At 47.6% G+C, this 14650-nt stretch overlaps 1 protein-coding gene across 1 annotated transcript in view; it reads left to right on the top strand.

Moving 5' to 3' along the window:
• Myo18b (myosin XVIIIB) overlaps positions 1-14650 on the top strand; it is a 201658-nt gene that overhangs the window by 88299 nt on the left and 98709 nt on the right. The window contains exons 30-32 of the mRNA XM_026784530.1: positions 548-748; positions 3479-3589; positions 6027-6131. Of these exons, the coding sequence (XP_026640331.1) occupies positions 548-748; positions 3479-3589; positions 6027-6131 (417 nt within the window). The remainder of the gene's footprint in view (positions 1-547; positions 749-3478; positions 3590-6026; positions 6132-14650) is intronic.

The raw sequence follows: 14650 nt of genomic DNA, 5'->3' as shown, positions 1-14650 counted from the left end.
CCAGGATGAGCTGTGCACTCCTAGGCCAGCTGTTGTCCTCTTCATGAGGAAGCCTGCAGACTTTGCTCTGGATCTGCTTCCTTATTGGAGGGTCGCTTCTGGGCCCTCTGCCTCCTTAATGCCTCAGCCTGGCCCCAGTTGAGAATTAGCATGGTGCCAGGCTTCCTTTTCCAATAGGACAAATAGAATACTTCCCTGACAAGCCCTGAGATCCAGCTCCAGAAAAGCCCTCCCTCCTCCTCCGTTCACCAGTGTTCCCCTGAGCCTTCTCAAAGAGTAGCCATACTGGTGTCTCCAGGAATGTTGTGGGGGGCCAAGAATGGAGAAAGGCCAAGAGATGACTAGCCAGGTGCTAGTCATCTCAACCCCAGAAAACCTGAGGCAGGAGGACCCTGAGGATGAAGTCAGCCTGTGCTGCACGGGGAAGCCTTGTCTAATGGTTTTGAGAGTGGCATACAACTGCGCTTGTTAGCAGAGGGTGGAGACCTTCCGGGAGAGGTCATGTGGCCATGCGTCTCCATCCATCCCTCTGCCCCTTTTCTTGTAGCAAAAGGAGAAGGAAGCCTCAAAGCTGAAGCAGGAGGTGGAAAGGCTGCAGGATCAGAAGCGGGAGCTGCTGAACTGTGCCTCTGTGGGGGAGCAAGGCGTGGCCAGCCTGAAAGAGAGGGTCTGGGAGCTGGAGTCCAGTGCCCTTGAGCAAGAGAAGGTCCACAGCCAGCAGGAAAACACCATTAAGCAGCTGGAGCAGGTAAAGAGACCCTCCCTGTCTGGGGGATGCTCTGCCCTGGGCCGGGTTCTTCCACAGAGCTGCCTCACTGCTGTTCCTCAGCATCCCCTCGAGAACCTCAGAGAAGCCAGCCCCTAGTAGGAGTCCTGTCTCATGGCTATCCCTTGATGTTGCCTATTCTCGGTAATGTCCACACCAAGCCAGACGGCACACTTTGCAGTGCCCTCCCCAATTAAGATACAAGTTCCCCAACAGAAAAGATTTTCTGATTGACTGGTTGGTCCCGCTTTCTTCTCAGTGCCTCTGTCTACAGTCAAGGATGACACCAAGTGTAACTGTTGATGCTCACGCATGACTAGTGACCAAGTATTCCTCACTATTGACCACTATCTGTGTATGAGACTCAGTCCTGCCCTCTGCCTGACCTCTTGTAATTCTTTACAAGAATTCATAGGACTTGGGAAGATCATGGCCTCCATGGACGTGGAAGCTGAGGCCTAAAGTCAGGGGGTGGGGTGGGATTTGAACTGGAGTCCTCAGACCACAGTGGCTCAAACGTCTTTTTCGGGCACAGACATAGGAAGACGAGCATTCTGGGCATTCTGAGGGAGCAGGTGACTCCAGTGTCCTAGGAAGGCATCTGGTGTCTAGGTACATGCTGAGCCACGGGGCTTGAAGCAGTTAAGAGACACATGCATAGCAACAGAAAAAGTCTAAATACAGCAATGCGAACCAGAAAAGCATAAGTTAAAGTAGATGCTAAGAGCCAGTGTGGTGGCTAACACCTGTCCCTAAATTCTTGGGGTCTGAGACAGAAGGAATACCACGAGTTCCATACCAGCCTGGGCTACACAGAGAGTCTGAGGTCAGTGTGGGATACAATGACAGCCCCTGCTCCCACCCACCTCAAAATAGTCCACCATCCAGAAACAGACAAGGAGGAGAGAGGGGGACAATGGCACAAAAAACTCATGTCCGTATACAATAGCGGCAGTGTTAGCATTCCTGGTTTTTCGAGATACAGGGAGTGCGGGGCCTTGTGTTTTTCTGTTCGTGGTGTAAAAGCCACCCAGCTTTTCAAGGAGAGGGAAGTTCCAGTGCTTAGCTCTAAATTTCTGTTGGAGGGTTCCCTGCTACTGTGGGGACACGTGCCAGGTGACATGAATGTCTAGATGGATGGGCTCTGTGCATTCCATTGAAGTCAGGGTGCCAGCACTGGCATCTCGCTCAGCCTCGCTCCATTTCACAGGCTGAGGCCTCATGGGTGGGAGACACAAACATGAGCAGTGCAGAATCAGGGTCTGGAGGGTCTCCCATGCTCACGAGGGCCCAGCAAGCTTTCCTTGCTGGTCTTGGAGGAGCAAATCTGGCACCCTGGTGCTCTCTGCCTCCCCAAAGCTCAAAGTCCTGCTGGGATCAAAAGCACCTTGAGCGTGTTTTCTAGTCTTGGGAAGGCCTGAGGGAGACAGACTCACTGGAGGGATGGAGAGCTGAAGGCACAGTCAGAATCTGCTGAACAAGAGCTCCAGACAAGGCAGACAGCTCCGCAAAGGCCCAGAGGTCACAGAGTCATGTGATACCTAAAGAGTGGCAACTCAGATGGACTTCTGAGTCTGCTCATTGTCCGCAGGATCCCAGGCCAGTGCTGGGTTTTCTAGATGGTTCCCTTCTTTGATGGGAGAGTTTCAAGGCTGGCAGAGCACTTTGCAACAGCCCCGGGTGATGATTGCACAAACAAGCCATGGGGCATTTGTAAAAATCCCATTATCATTTCTTGAAGATTCCTCCCAGCACCAGTGAGAGTTACAAACAAAATAAAGGAACTGTGACCTTAAGTATGGAGACAACACACCTCCAGCTCCCCAGTCTGAACTTAAACTAGTGGGGAAGAGAGGATGAGAGGATGCTGCAGTCACATGAGAGAGAGAGAGAGAGAGAGAGAGAGAGAGAGAGAGAGAGGAGAGAGAGAGAGAGAGGAGAGAGAGAGAGCCTTGCACGTGTCCTCCCAGAGACCGGGCAGATATTTATTGATCTCTATAAGGCACTTTTTCCTGGGAGTTTTATGTTAACTCATATAAGCTTGACATAAATGGTATTGTAGATGTCAGGAGTGCCCACGAGGCTGGAAAAAATGAACAAGAAATATTGTATTTCCTCACACCACCCCTCATGTGGGATCATCCTTCCATAACCCCTGCCATTGTGCGAGGTTGCGGGAAGGAGCTAATTTAATCGGGCTGTGCCAGGGGCTCTGACACACATTGTCTGTTAGCGTCTTCAGGTTCCCCACATTTTAGGAGCCTAGGTTTGTTCTTCTGTTTCCTACCCTCGTCTCCACATTAGAGACAACAGTTGCAAAATTCTAAAACAGAAGATCTTTAGGTTCCTTGGAGAACATCAAAAAGTATTCTCAGGCTGTGCCTAAACCCGGTTGGGAGAATGTGGTGGATGAATAACACCATGGGAAGGGGCAGAGACCATGCTGGGGTGTTTGCCTGCTTCTTTTGCCATTTCGGGGCAGGAGGGAGGCGACTTCACTCTGAGGCACACATTAGAAAGGAAAGGCAAGGATGTTGTGGAGGTCTGGGGATACAGGTGTCAAAGGGTGGTGTGGGGGGCTGGAGACACGGGGGTGAAACTTTCATGCTCCATCCTTGCTTGCATGGAGGCTTGGAGACAGGGGTGTCAAGGGTGGCGTGGCGGGCTGGAGACACATGTGTGGACCTTCGTGCCCCGTCCTTGCTACCCCAGCTTCGCCAGCGGTTTGAGTTGGAGATCGAGAGGATGAAGCAGGTGCATCAGAAGGACAGAGAGGACCAGGAAGAAGAGCTGGAGGATGTGCGTCAGTCCTGCCAGAAGCGGGTGCGTGAGCTGTGGGCACAGTGCATCCCAAGGTCCCACCGAGGAGGATGCTGGAACCTAAGATCTGTAGGCATGCTCAATCTATAACCAACTGAGACCTTTGTTCCCTCAGGGATTTCAAGTGTCTGGGGTCCAAAGTCATTAAGTGCAATCATCAAAGCTTCTAGAACTTCAACACAACACAACCTCTGCCACATGACAGGCTGTGGGTGCAGGGAGCAGCATTGGGCTTCTCTAGTGGCCCTGCCCTGTGTCCCTACATTTGACCCACACTTCTTGCTCATGTTTCTCAGTGTTCTGCACCTGAGAACCGGGTCACTGCTGTCCCGCTCAGTCCATTATCTCCTTCACCATCGCCAGTGCACACACACGACCATGGAGACAGCCTTCCCTGAAGGCGTCTGCACCGCCTCCACCCACTCTGCACTGTCAGACCTTGTCACTTGACACTGTAATACAGTCTGCCGCCAGTGTCCTCACCCACACTCTGTCCCTGTTGCTGAACATCTGGCCAATTTCATTTCTGCCGTGATGGCCCATAGGCTCTCGTTTGGATGAGGAATCGGTGAATCCCTTCCTTCAACAGTGGAGTTTTAGCACCCTTTCCCTCCTCCTCCCATCCTCTATCACACTTGGGGCCACAGGGAAACATTCTTCACACTTTCCCGGGATGTGTTTGACCCAGATATTTTATGACGGGGTATCTTTCTGAGCAACTTTTCTCTCTTATCTTTTAGAAGCAGACAAGAGCACGACAATATATTTCTTTGGGGCCTTTTACACTTACACTATTTATTTAGTGTATGTGCGCACGCGTGGTTGCATGCACACATATGTAGACACGCACCATGGCATATGTGTGGAAGTTGTAGGACACCATGTGAGAGTCAGTTCTCTCTCTATGCGAGTTCAGTCCTGGAGATTGAACTCGGGCGGCTGAGCATCTCCTGCAGAGCCATCTTGCTGACCCAGACTATTTCTAACTCAGCTTTTCATGGACAAATTATTGAAGGCAGGTGGAAGCCTTGTTCTCCTCATGAAGACACTGAGAGCAGCTTCCTTTTGACTGGCAATCCTCTTCAGTGTCCCTCTCCACAGCAGGGAACAGTTAGACCTGAGGGGATGCTGTGGGTGTGTGGTGGCAGAAGGGACATGAACTCCTTTCAGGAGTGCCAGGGCTACAGATGGCCCCAGGCACAAGTGGAGGACAGAGGGGATGGGATCCCACCTGTGAAAGAGACTTGTGGAGAGTCAGCGGCTCCTGCTGGGCACTCCAGTACAGGACGCCCTGTTTGTTGGGTCCTAGCTGAGGACTCTGAGTGAGCCGCAAATTAAATGAAGTGCTGTTCGCAAATTTCCTAGTTGGGGCGAGCGCTGTAGCCTGGGGCTTCCGTGAGGGTAGTCACTACTTACTGACCATTGCTGGCACAAGAGGTCCCGGTGATGCTGTCTTGTAGATGGCAGCCTCTTATTGTATTCTTAATGGAGAGAAGGAGAGGGAGAAAAAGTGATTTCAGTTCTCTGGTGTCTTTCTTTTTAAGAGCGCTAACCCTGTTGGGGCCCCACCCCCATAGCCTCCTCTGACCTTAACCCTCCCAACAGACCATTCTGAATCCCATCTCACTGGAGGTTAGAGAGAACTCACACAGCCCGTAACACCAAGTACCCTCCTGTGTTCCTAGGTTGGTGTCTCTTTCAGCTCATCATAATAGAAGGCCAGGGAGACCCATGTGCACCTTAACAGCCTGGCTGCCAGGTGATCCACGGCCTTGAGAGTTCAGGGTGCTGGGGGAGAGGAGACGGCTCAGGGCGTAAGGTACATGCCACACATGCGTGGCGACCTGGGTTTGGATATCCCCGCCCACTGTATGAAGCTGAGTGTGAGTGGAGTCTCGGGGACTCCAGCTCTGGGGGACAGACACAGGAGGATTCTGAGAGCTCACAGGTCCAGTCAGTCTAGTCAATGGGCAGGCCCAAGATTCCTTGAGAGACATGTTACAAAAAATGTAACATGAAGAACAGAATGATAAAAGAAAATACCAAACATCAAACTCTGGCCTTCACATGTGCACACGTAGGTCAACATATATCTGTACGCACGTGCGCGCACACACACACACACACACACACACACACACACACACACACACACACTCAACATGCTAAGATTAGAAAACACCCAAGCAGTAGCCATAACTACAAACTTCATAGTGTGGGGTACAGAGTCCCCCAATCTGGCCAGCTTTTCCTTTACTTGACTAGGTCCCAAGCTTTTAGGTTCCTAGGCTTTCTCACAGACACACCTCTCTCATTTACTAGGCAGCCTCCCTTAGAGTATGGCCACAGGCTCCAGGTTCCCTCCTCCCAGAACCCTAGCCAGGACTCTTTCCGCCCAGGGCTCATTCAAGGATGCTCACCTCTGTTCCTGTGCCAACAGCTCCGTCAGCTAGAGATGCAACTGGAGCAGGAATATGAGGAAAAGCAGGTGGCTCTGCATGAGAAGCGTGATTTGGAAGGCTTGATTGGAACCCTGTGTGACCAGGTAAGGTACACACAATGGGGACATTCGAGGGGATTCCAAACCCACTTCTTGGTTCAGTGAGATGGATAGGTGCATGAGAAGACTAGCCGCAGGGAGAGCCTCTTCTTCCCTGTGTTCCCAAAGCAATTCTTCTCCATCCATCCTTCCTGCCTACATTCACTGGCCCATCAAAAATCTCCGGAATGGTGACCGACAGAGTTCTTAGAACATACCAAGGGGTAGAGAATAGTCCCGGGTGGGTGGGCAGATGAAGCTGTGCGATCTTCGATGGTGACCGACAGAGTTCTTAGAACATACCAAGGGGTAGAGAATAGTCCCGGGTGGGTGGGCAGATGAAGCTGTGCAATCTTCGATGGTGACTGACAGAGTTCTTAGAACACACCAAGGAGTAAACAGAAGGGCTCCGGGTAGTGGGCAGATGAAGCTGTGTGATCTTCAGTGGCTACTGGCTGTGAACTGTGGACAATGCTTGCACTATCAGGGTGGGTATGGATGGCCACTACGACCACAGCAAACCTTGTAGGGACAAGATTTTCCAGGAAAGTAGCCAGACCAGGAGCCAGGCAGATGTGTCTTCCATCTCTGCACTTAGGTGAGCTTATTAATTGATCTAAGCACGTGGAGCAGAAGAATTCCCCAGGCCTGGATCAATCACTGTCTTGGGGTCCTTAGAATAGCTCTATGGCATTCTGAAAACAATGTTTCTTGTGGTGGGGACAGTCTTATATTGTGGGATGCTGAGCACTCTGGTCACCATGAGCTGCCTTCAGCACCCTTCCCAATATGCCAATTAGAAAAGCCTACAGACCTTTCCAAGTGTCCCTAGACACATTACCCTCCCCACCTCCCTCCACCACTGTCCACAGCAGCCAGCAGAGCTCAAAGCCGTTCTGATTTCAGAGCTGGGAGCCCCCCAGCTACTGTGACGAGCTGGGCAGCAGGAGGAAGGCTATATTTCAGCACCAAGCTGCGGTTGAGAGCTCTTGTCAGGTCCCCGTGGGTTTAGGCCCATGTGCTGAGGAAGAACATTTTGGAGGGGACATGAGGTGAAGCAATGTGCTCCAAACAGGGCAGCCAGGACCACGAGAGACAAAAGGAGATATAGACGAGACCTCCAGGACGTCCCCTCCCCGCAGTAGACCACTTCCTCCAGCCAGATCCTTCTACTAGGTGACACTTAGGGAGAACCAGTGGTGGAGGCTAGCATACCAGGACCAGACCACGTCTGAGATACACCAGCAGCAGGAGATAGGCCTTCTGCACCTGAGCCTCCAGAACCACTTCACATCCCAGCTATGACGCTGACGTCGTGTTGATGTTTTTGTGATGTAGCACGAATTCTAATGGGTCTTAGTAATAAAAACTCAGACTCAGATATTAGGGGCTGAAAGCTGAAAGATCAGAGGAACAAAGCAGCCAGCTACCAGTTCTTACCTCTATGAAATCCTCAAACCAAATGGGGTAGCCTGACTCTACAAGTCCTCAGACGGAATCCTCAGACTGACTTCAATGAGCCCCTGTCTTCTCCCACCTCCCACCTCTCTCAGCCCAGCCCTATCCCTTCCTGTCTCCACCTCTCTAGTGTTGGGATTAAAGAATTGTGAGCCACCACCGCCTGGCTCTGTTTCTCTTTTAGACTGGATCAATCTTGTGTAGTCCAGGGTGACCTTGAACTCACAGGGATCCACCTGCCTCTACCTCCTGAGTGCTGGGATTAAAGGTGTGTGAGCCACCACTGTCAGGCCTCTGTGGCTAACTAGTGGCTAGCTCTGCACTCTGATCTTCAGACAAACTTGATTTGCTACAGCACAAACAAAATACCACCACCTGTGATCTTTGTCAAACCTACAGAAAAGCAGGCATGCACGTGGGTGGTGTGTGTGCAGTCACAGGGGTCACACAAACAAAACACCGCCTCGTTGACCACCTGATAGGGACACAAGGCTTTCCAGCCATCCGGAGGTCTCTTTCCTAATCTCCCTCCACATCTCCCTCCCTTGTCTTTTGCTCTCACCGAAGAAAGCTTGACACTGGCCCGTGTCCCTCCCACGCTGGTTTTAATTGCAGTACACAGAGGTTTCCTTCAACTGGAATCCAATGGCCTCACTGTTGTTCTGACCTCAGTAAACCTTTTCTGTCTGTGTGAGCCCTGTGTCTGCCTCTTCAGAAACAAACCACAGCTTTATCCTCACTCGTGGCTTACCATCTGTGGGAGTAGCATCGTCTCCAGGGTGTGTGACTGAGAGAAAAGAGCCCCTGGGGAGGATCTGCCTTTCCACACCCCACAGATGTGGCCTAGCCAGAGTGTGTACCGTAACTTCCAGGAGCCGGTGCTGCCGGTCCCTTGTCCCTGGGGAACTGTGTGGTCTCCTCTCCAAGACTCATCCAGCCATGACGACTGGCTTCTGTATTTTCTGGGAATCATTCATGATCTGCATATAAATGCTAATTAGTTTCTGATAATACATGTTTCAGTGACTCTGCCTGTGGATAATCCCCACCTTTGTCTAATAACCGCCCTCAGCTAACTGAGTCTTTAATGCAGCCAAATTAACCACATTTATGGCTTATGCTTTTCTCCTTGAGAGCTGCTTTCATCAACTTCAGTTCACATTTTACCATATGTCTTAAAGCTCTAAATTTGCTTTTATGTTATGATTAGGTTTTAATTCATCTTATGTGGGTGTGTGGTATGAAGTCAATACCTATCTTTTTCTGCTGTGTCTAACCTTCATCTTTTCGCCATCCCTCATGCCGTGGGTATGTGCAGGTCCCCATTCTACTTGCTCCACGCTCCTTTCTGCCTCTGCACTATCTGGTCCTCCTGATTAGCTTTCGATAAATTACAGTGTCCTCAATGGCTTTTACCATCAATTTCATGCAGCTCAAGTCACCTTAGGAAGGAATTATGACTGAAGGATTACCTAGATCAGGTTGGCCTGTGGGTCTGAATGTGGGCAATTGATGTAGGAGGACTCCGCCCACTGTGGGTGGTGCCAGTCCCTAGACAGGTGGGCTTGGGCCATATAAAGAAGCTAGCAAACCATGGCAAACAGCATCCTCCAGGGTTTCTGCTTCAAGGTCTTGCTTGAACTGTAACCTGGAAGTGTAAGCCATTTACACACACACCCTTCCTTCACCAAGTTGTTTTTGGTCATGGTTTTTATCACTGCAGCAGGAAAGAAACTAGAATACAGGGCATCATATTTTGCTTGTCTTTGAAAATAATCTTGTCCTCTTGAGTCTTCAGTGACCTTAAGATGCAGGCTGGGATGTAGATGAATGATAAAGGACTGGCCTAGCCCACATAGGACCCCATGTGCCACACACAGAAACCCGGTAGGAAACACTTGCTGTTTTTGCAGAAGACCCAAGTTTTAGTCCTAGAACCAACACGGTGGCCACAACTGTCTCTAATTCTACCTCCAGGGTATCCAAAGCCCCCTTCTGGCCTCTGTGGTTACCAGCCATGCACAAATGATATGCAAGCATATGTGTAGGCAAACACACATACACATAAAATAACAATAAGTAAATTTAAAAACGTAAGGAAAGGGATCCCAGAGGTCACTTGATTCATCAGAATGGCTGCTTTGCAGGTCAGACTGGAGACAACTGACAGTTCCTGTTAGAACACTGTGTTCTTGTCCGCAGCCCCATCCTGACTCTATTTATTACAGTGTTTATTTCTTAACCGTACAGCTCACAAGCATTTTAATTAGATTCATTCCTAGCAAACTCTTGGTTTCCTCAGATTTACGGCCGGTATATTTTCCGTGTTTTGATTTTTATTAAGCCGCCTTCAGGCCTGTGAGACACCTCCACAACATCAGCCTTGTATCTAGCAAAGTCAACGAACCCAGTGTTTCCATGTTTTACCTGTCAATTATCTTATCTTTTCCTACATTGATGATCTTACAATTTGGAAATGAGAACACTTTTGCCTTTGGGGGCAAGGGAAAATCTCAACTGTTTCCAAAAGAAACGTGTTGCTAGTTCCCCTCCAGCTTACTGGCCTCTGGCAGGGGCTGCATGTGGACATATCAGGAAATGTGCTTTTCTTGTGTGAATGCCACTAAGAATTATTCATGTGACTATCTCCAGTGTGTGTTCTATCAGTAATTCCTGTCTGGTTAAATGATCTTCACCCATTTCCAGATCTGGAAAACTCAGCTCTCACTTCATGCTGTTCAGCGGAGAACTCCACCCTGTCGGCTCTGCCCAGACAGGAATGCAGGGTCTCCCAATCTGTCTCCCACACTTATTTACTTAGCCATCTGATTTTTAATGATTTATCATTATAATAATAATAATAATAATAATAATAATAATAATAATAATAATGTGTGTGTAAGTCCTGTGTTGGAATGTACAAATAAGTGTCGTGCCTGAGGAAACCAGAAGAGGGCGTTGGATACCCCAGTGTTGAATTACAAGTGGTTGTGAGCCACCATGTGGGTGCTGGGAACTGAAGCTGGGTCCTCTGGAAGATCAGTGCTACTCTTAGCAACCATCCCTTGTTTGCCCCCAGTCACCAGACTGCTAGCATTTGTCCATTTGGATGATGACACTTTAGGTATTTTTCAAAACTGAAATCATGATATTTACAACTTTCTTTCCTTGTAGTGTTTGTTCAAGATCAAACTAACCTTGTAAAATCCGTGTGCACCTGTTTTCAAGATAGTGGTTTTTAAAGTTTGCATATGTGGTTCTTGAAATTTTGAAATACTGCTTTTTAACCCTTTGGGGTGCAGGATAGATGCTTGACACTGCTAGGTGCTGCTGTTGCCGTCAAGTATGAAGTCTGGCCTCTCCTCTCCTTAGTGAATGATTTTGGGAACAACATCTACTAAATCTCTGACCTTGTATCAACATTTGTATATATGCTGATTCAGAGCTTTTTCTGCAACGTTTCCTTCTGACTGGAGCAAGTCTGTCACGTCACATGATCTGCTTTCTCAATCAGCAGCATCGTGCTTACAATTCTTTTACTGCTACTGTCTCTTGTCATTGTCAAAGACCCCTCTGTGTATTTATAAACACCCACTCTTAACTTTGCTTCATCTTTCCTTCTCTTTTCTATTAGTTTGGGCTTTGTTCTATTTTGAGCTTGAGTTTAAAAATTTTAAGTTACCTTCAATGTTCCTTATTGAATGGTTTAGGACTGCATAAATATTTTAAAATTTCAAGTGCTAGGAGCAGAGCTATCTAGTAGAGCACTTGCCTAGCAAGTGTAAGGCCCTGAGTTCAAACCCAGCACTGCAGAAAAACGAAAAACGAAAAATTAAAGTATTAATCTGATGGAAGTAATGCTGTGTCTCTGGTGTCGTGACACCCTCGAGTTTGTCACCTACCTCGAGTTCCCTTTTTTATCACACACATCATTTAGGAATTAGACTCTAAGTGACGAACACTTGGGATTATTTAGAGCAACGTTTGAAGGAATTTTCAACATAATGGCATTTCTGACAGTAGCGGGGTGGGATACCTGGTACTTTTCATTGACATTGCTTGGATCTCCAGGTCACTTTAATTTGTGTTCAAGTTTAATAAGACACTAAATTATCGATTTATATTGGTGGGGGGCTCTGTACATAGTTAATTGATCAAAGTTGTTAATTTTGTGATTTAAAGATCACATAAAAATAGAAAGCCATGCATCATTAAAGTATGAAAAAATGTGTATATACCTCTTTATGTGTCTGTTACTGCTGACTTTTGGTTTTATCTGCTTGCTCTGTAGCTTGGGGTTTCACACCCCAGTGTGAGTGTGGATTTGCTAATGAGTGGGTTATAATTTCTCTTTATGTATTTTGTGGTTGTATACTTACATACTCCTGAGTTTGATATGGTTTGTTTTCCTGGAAGACTGTTTACTTGGAGACTACATGATAGCATCCTCTTTTCCATGGGTGATTTTGCCTTATGTTGTTCTAGTTGATTCTTCCAGTCCCTCTGCCTTCGGGACCCTCTCGATCTCTTTATTCTCAACCTCTACAACTTCACATAAATGTGCACATGACTAGCTCATGTTACCTCTAAACACCCGGACAATTTTAATCCGATAGTTCAGTCTCTAACTTCTCATTGGAGAATTTAGTTCATTTACATTTATTGCTATGACTAGTCTACTTGAACTTATTCGGGTTCTCTCATTTTCTGTTTAGTTTTGTTAGTTTTTGGTCCCTTACTCATGGCATTTCTGTTTTTCAATAAACCGATGATTTTATCTTTTCTTTTGTTCTACTACTAGAAACTATTAACTATATTTCTATTTTTTAATGGCTAGTCATGAGGACTCAGTTATAATTTTTCTAATGTACTTTAGTTTTTTAAAATATATCAATGGTGTTTGCTCCACATCACTGAAAGATGGAAGACTTTGAGACAGTGCAGTGACTTGTCCAGGGTTGGGTGATTGGTCAGTGGCATAAGAGGATTTGAAGTGAACTCAGCCTGTGCTATTTTTGTAAGTCTGTAGTTTTCATATCTAGTAACATGCTGTTGCTTAAAATTTCTTAGTTTGGCATGGTGGCACAAACTTGTTATTCCAGCACTTGGACAGTGGAGGCAGTAGGTTCAAGAGTTCAAGGCCAACTTGGCTACTTGGAGAACATTTTTTAAAGCAAAAAGTTCTGTGTCCCATTAACTAGAGACAAATGCTTGTGGACCATGTTTGTAGACTGTGCTCTCAGGTAGGCCCTCTCTATAACCCTTTTGCTGTGCAACCACACACAACATATTTTTCTCTAAGCCACAGTTTCCCTACCCACAAAGTCCATAGCTGTGTCTCTGAATCACACTGACTAGTGCTCAGGAGTTTGTTTTCACAACTACCCCCAACAGCTTGCATTTATGATAAAAGGGAAATAACCCGGGTTGGATGCAGTTTCCAGAACAGCGTGAGTCATGAAGATTCCTCACTTAATCATTAGGCTCATTTATCCAAATTTGAATCACTGAGCTCTCAGAGTGCTACTTAGTTCACATTAATGTAAGGAAGTTCTCTCTGCTTCCTCCTCCCGGTAACCCTTAAGATGGAAAGGACAGCTCGAGCTGAGGTTTTATTGTGGATTCTGTTTACACAGCTTCCTGGAAAAGGCCGGCAATGCCAATGTTTCAAGAGACTGCAGTGGCAACAAGGCTCATAGCCATTCCAACCACATGGCCAGTGCCATTAGCAGAGGAGGCACTGATGCTGACTTGTTTCTTAGGAAAGCTGAGTGTTAACTAGAGGGAGAGCAGACAAAAGAATGGGAAAAGCACAGAACCCGTGCTCATCACGGTGAAAATCAGACTGTGCAGCAGGGGAGTGTGGGCTTCAGGAAACCATCCCATTGTCACAGTGGAGCAGTAGTTAGAGACCCACATGCTGAGCTGAGGTCCTTGGGTTCTGAATTCCCACTTGGTGGCCCAGTGGACCAGGCAGATCTTGTGCCTGTGGCATGCCTCCACATCCCAGTGTTCTGAGAGGCCCAGGCCATCTCTAACTATGTGACCTGCCCACACCTGAGGTTTGTATGCCATTGTATCGATCACACAGCAGTCCACATGCCAGACCACATATCCTCTCTCTTGGCTCCTGAAGGGCCTTCTATCTGGGACACTTTCCTTGAATTACTAGCTAGGAGCAGCTAGCTCCAACTTCTGGTGCCTAGCTCCTCTGTGTCTCAGAGCAACTTCTTGTAAAAATTAAAGAGCTGGAAAAATGGTTCCATGGTTAAGAGCAATGACTGTCCTTGCAGATAACCTTGGTTCAATTCCTAGTACAAACATGTAAATCAACAACTGTCTGTAACTCCAGTTACAGAGGATTTGAAGCCTTCTTCTGGCCTCCACAGGCACCAGGTACATACACAGTACACAGACAGAGGCGCAGGCAAAACATTTATAAAATGAAATATGATAATGATGATGATGGTGGTGATGATGATGATGGTAATGATGATGGTGGTGATGGTAATGATGATGGTGGTGATGGTGATGATGACGGCAGCAGCAAACACACCTCCCTGGTGATATAACTTGCTAAAGTTGCCCCTTTCTTGACACAGCAGCTGGGTTCATAACCCAACTCTGTGTCTTCCCCTGCAAACCACCCTTATCATCATCAGACTCCTCCCCATGGATTTAGGCTGTGTGCTCATCCTGGGTATTACATGTAGTTCACCCCACAAAGCATTGAGAATCCTTCCTGTTGCTTACAACCCATCCCATATACGTGAGCTGGCATTACATTCTTAAAGGCAATAATAACAACAATGTGTATTTTAAGGGATTGCCACAGGAGTTAAGTGTGACCACACATGACAGAGTGTGACAGGGTGCCCAGCATGCAGCACAGCTGAGCTGAGCTGAGCTCCTGAGCTCCATCCCCCTGGCTGTGTATTTATACCACAGACCAACATTTTAAATTTACCACAGTAATCCATCTGAGGGAGGGGTCTGTATTTCAAGAACCAACTCATCTTTCAAAGAATTCCAAGCTGGCCGTGGAGAAATCGTGACAGGAAATCTGC

This window comes from Microtus ochrogaster, chromosome 2 (assembly GCF_000317375.1).
Source record: "Microtus ochrogaster isolate Prairie Vole_2 chromosome 2, MicOch1.0, whole genome shotgun sequence".
Classification (NCBI taxonomy): domain Eukaryota; kingdom Metazoa; phylum Chordata; class Mammalia; order Rodentia; family Cricetidae; genus Microtus; species Microtus ochrogaster.
This window is presented reverse-complemented; position numbering and strand designations above follow the sequence as displayed.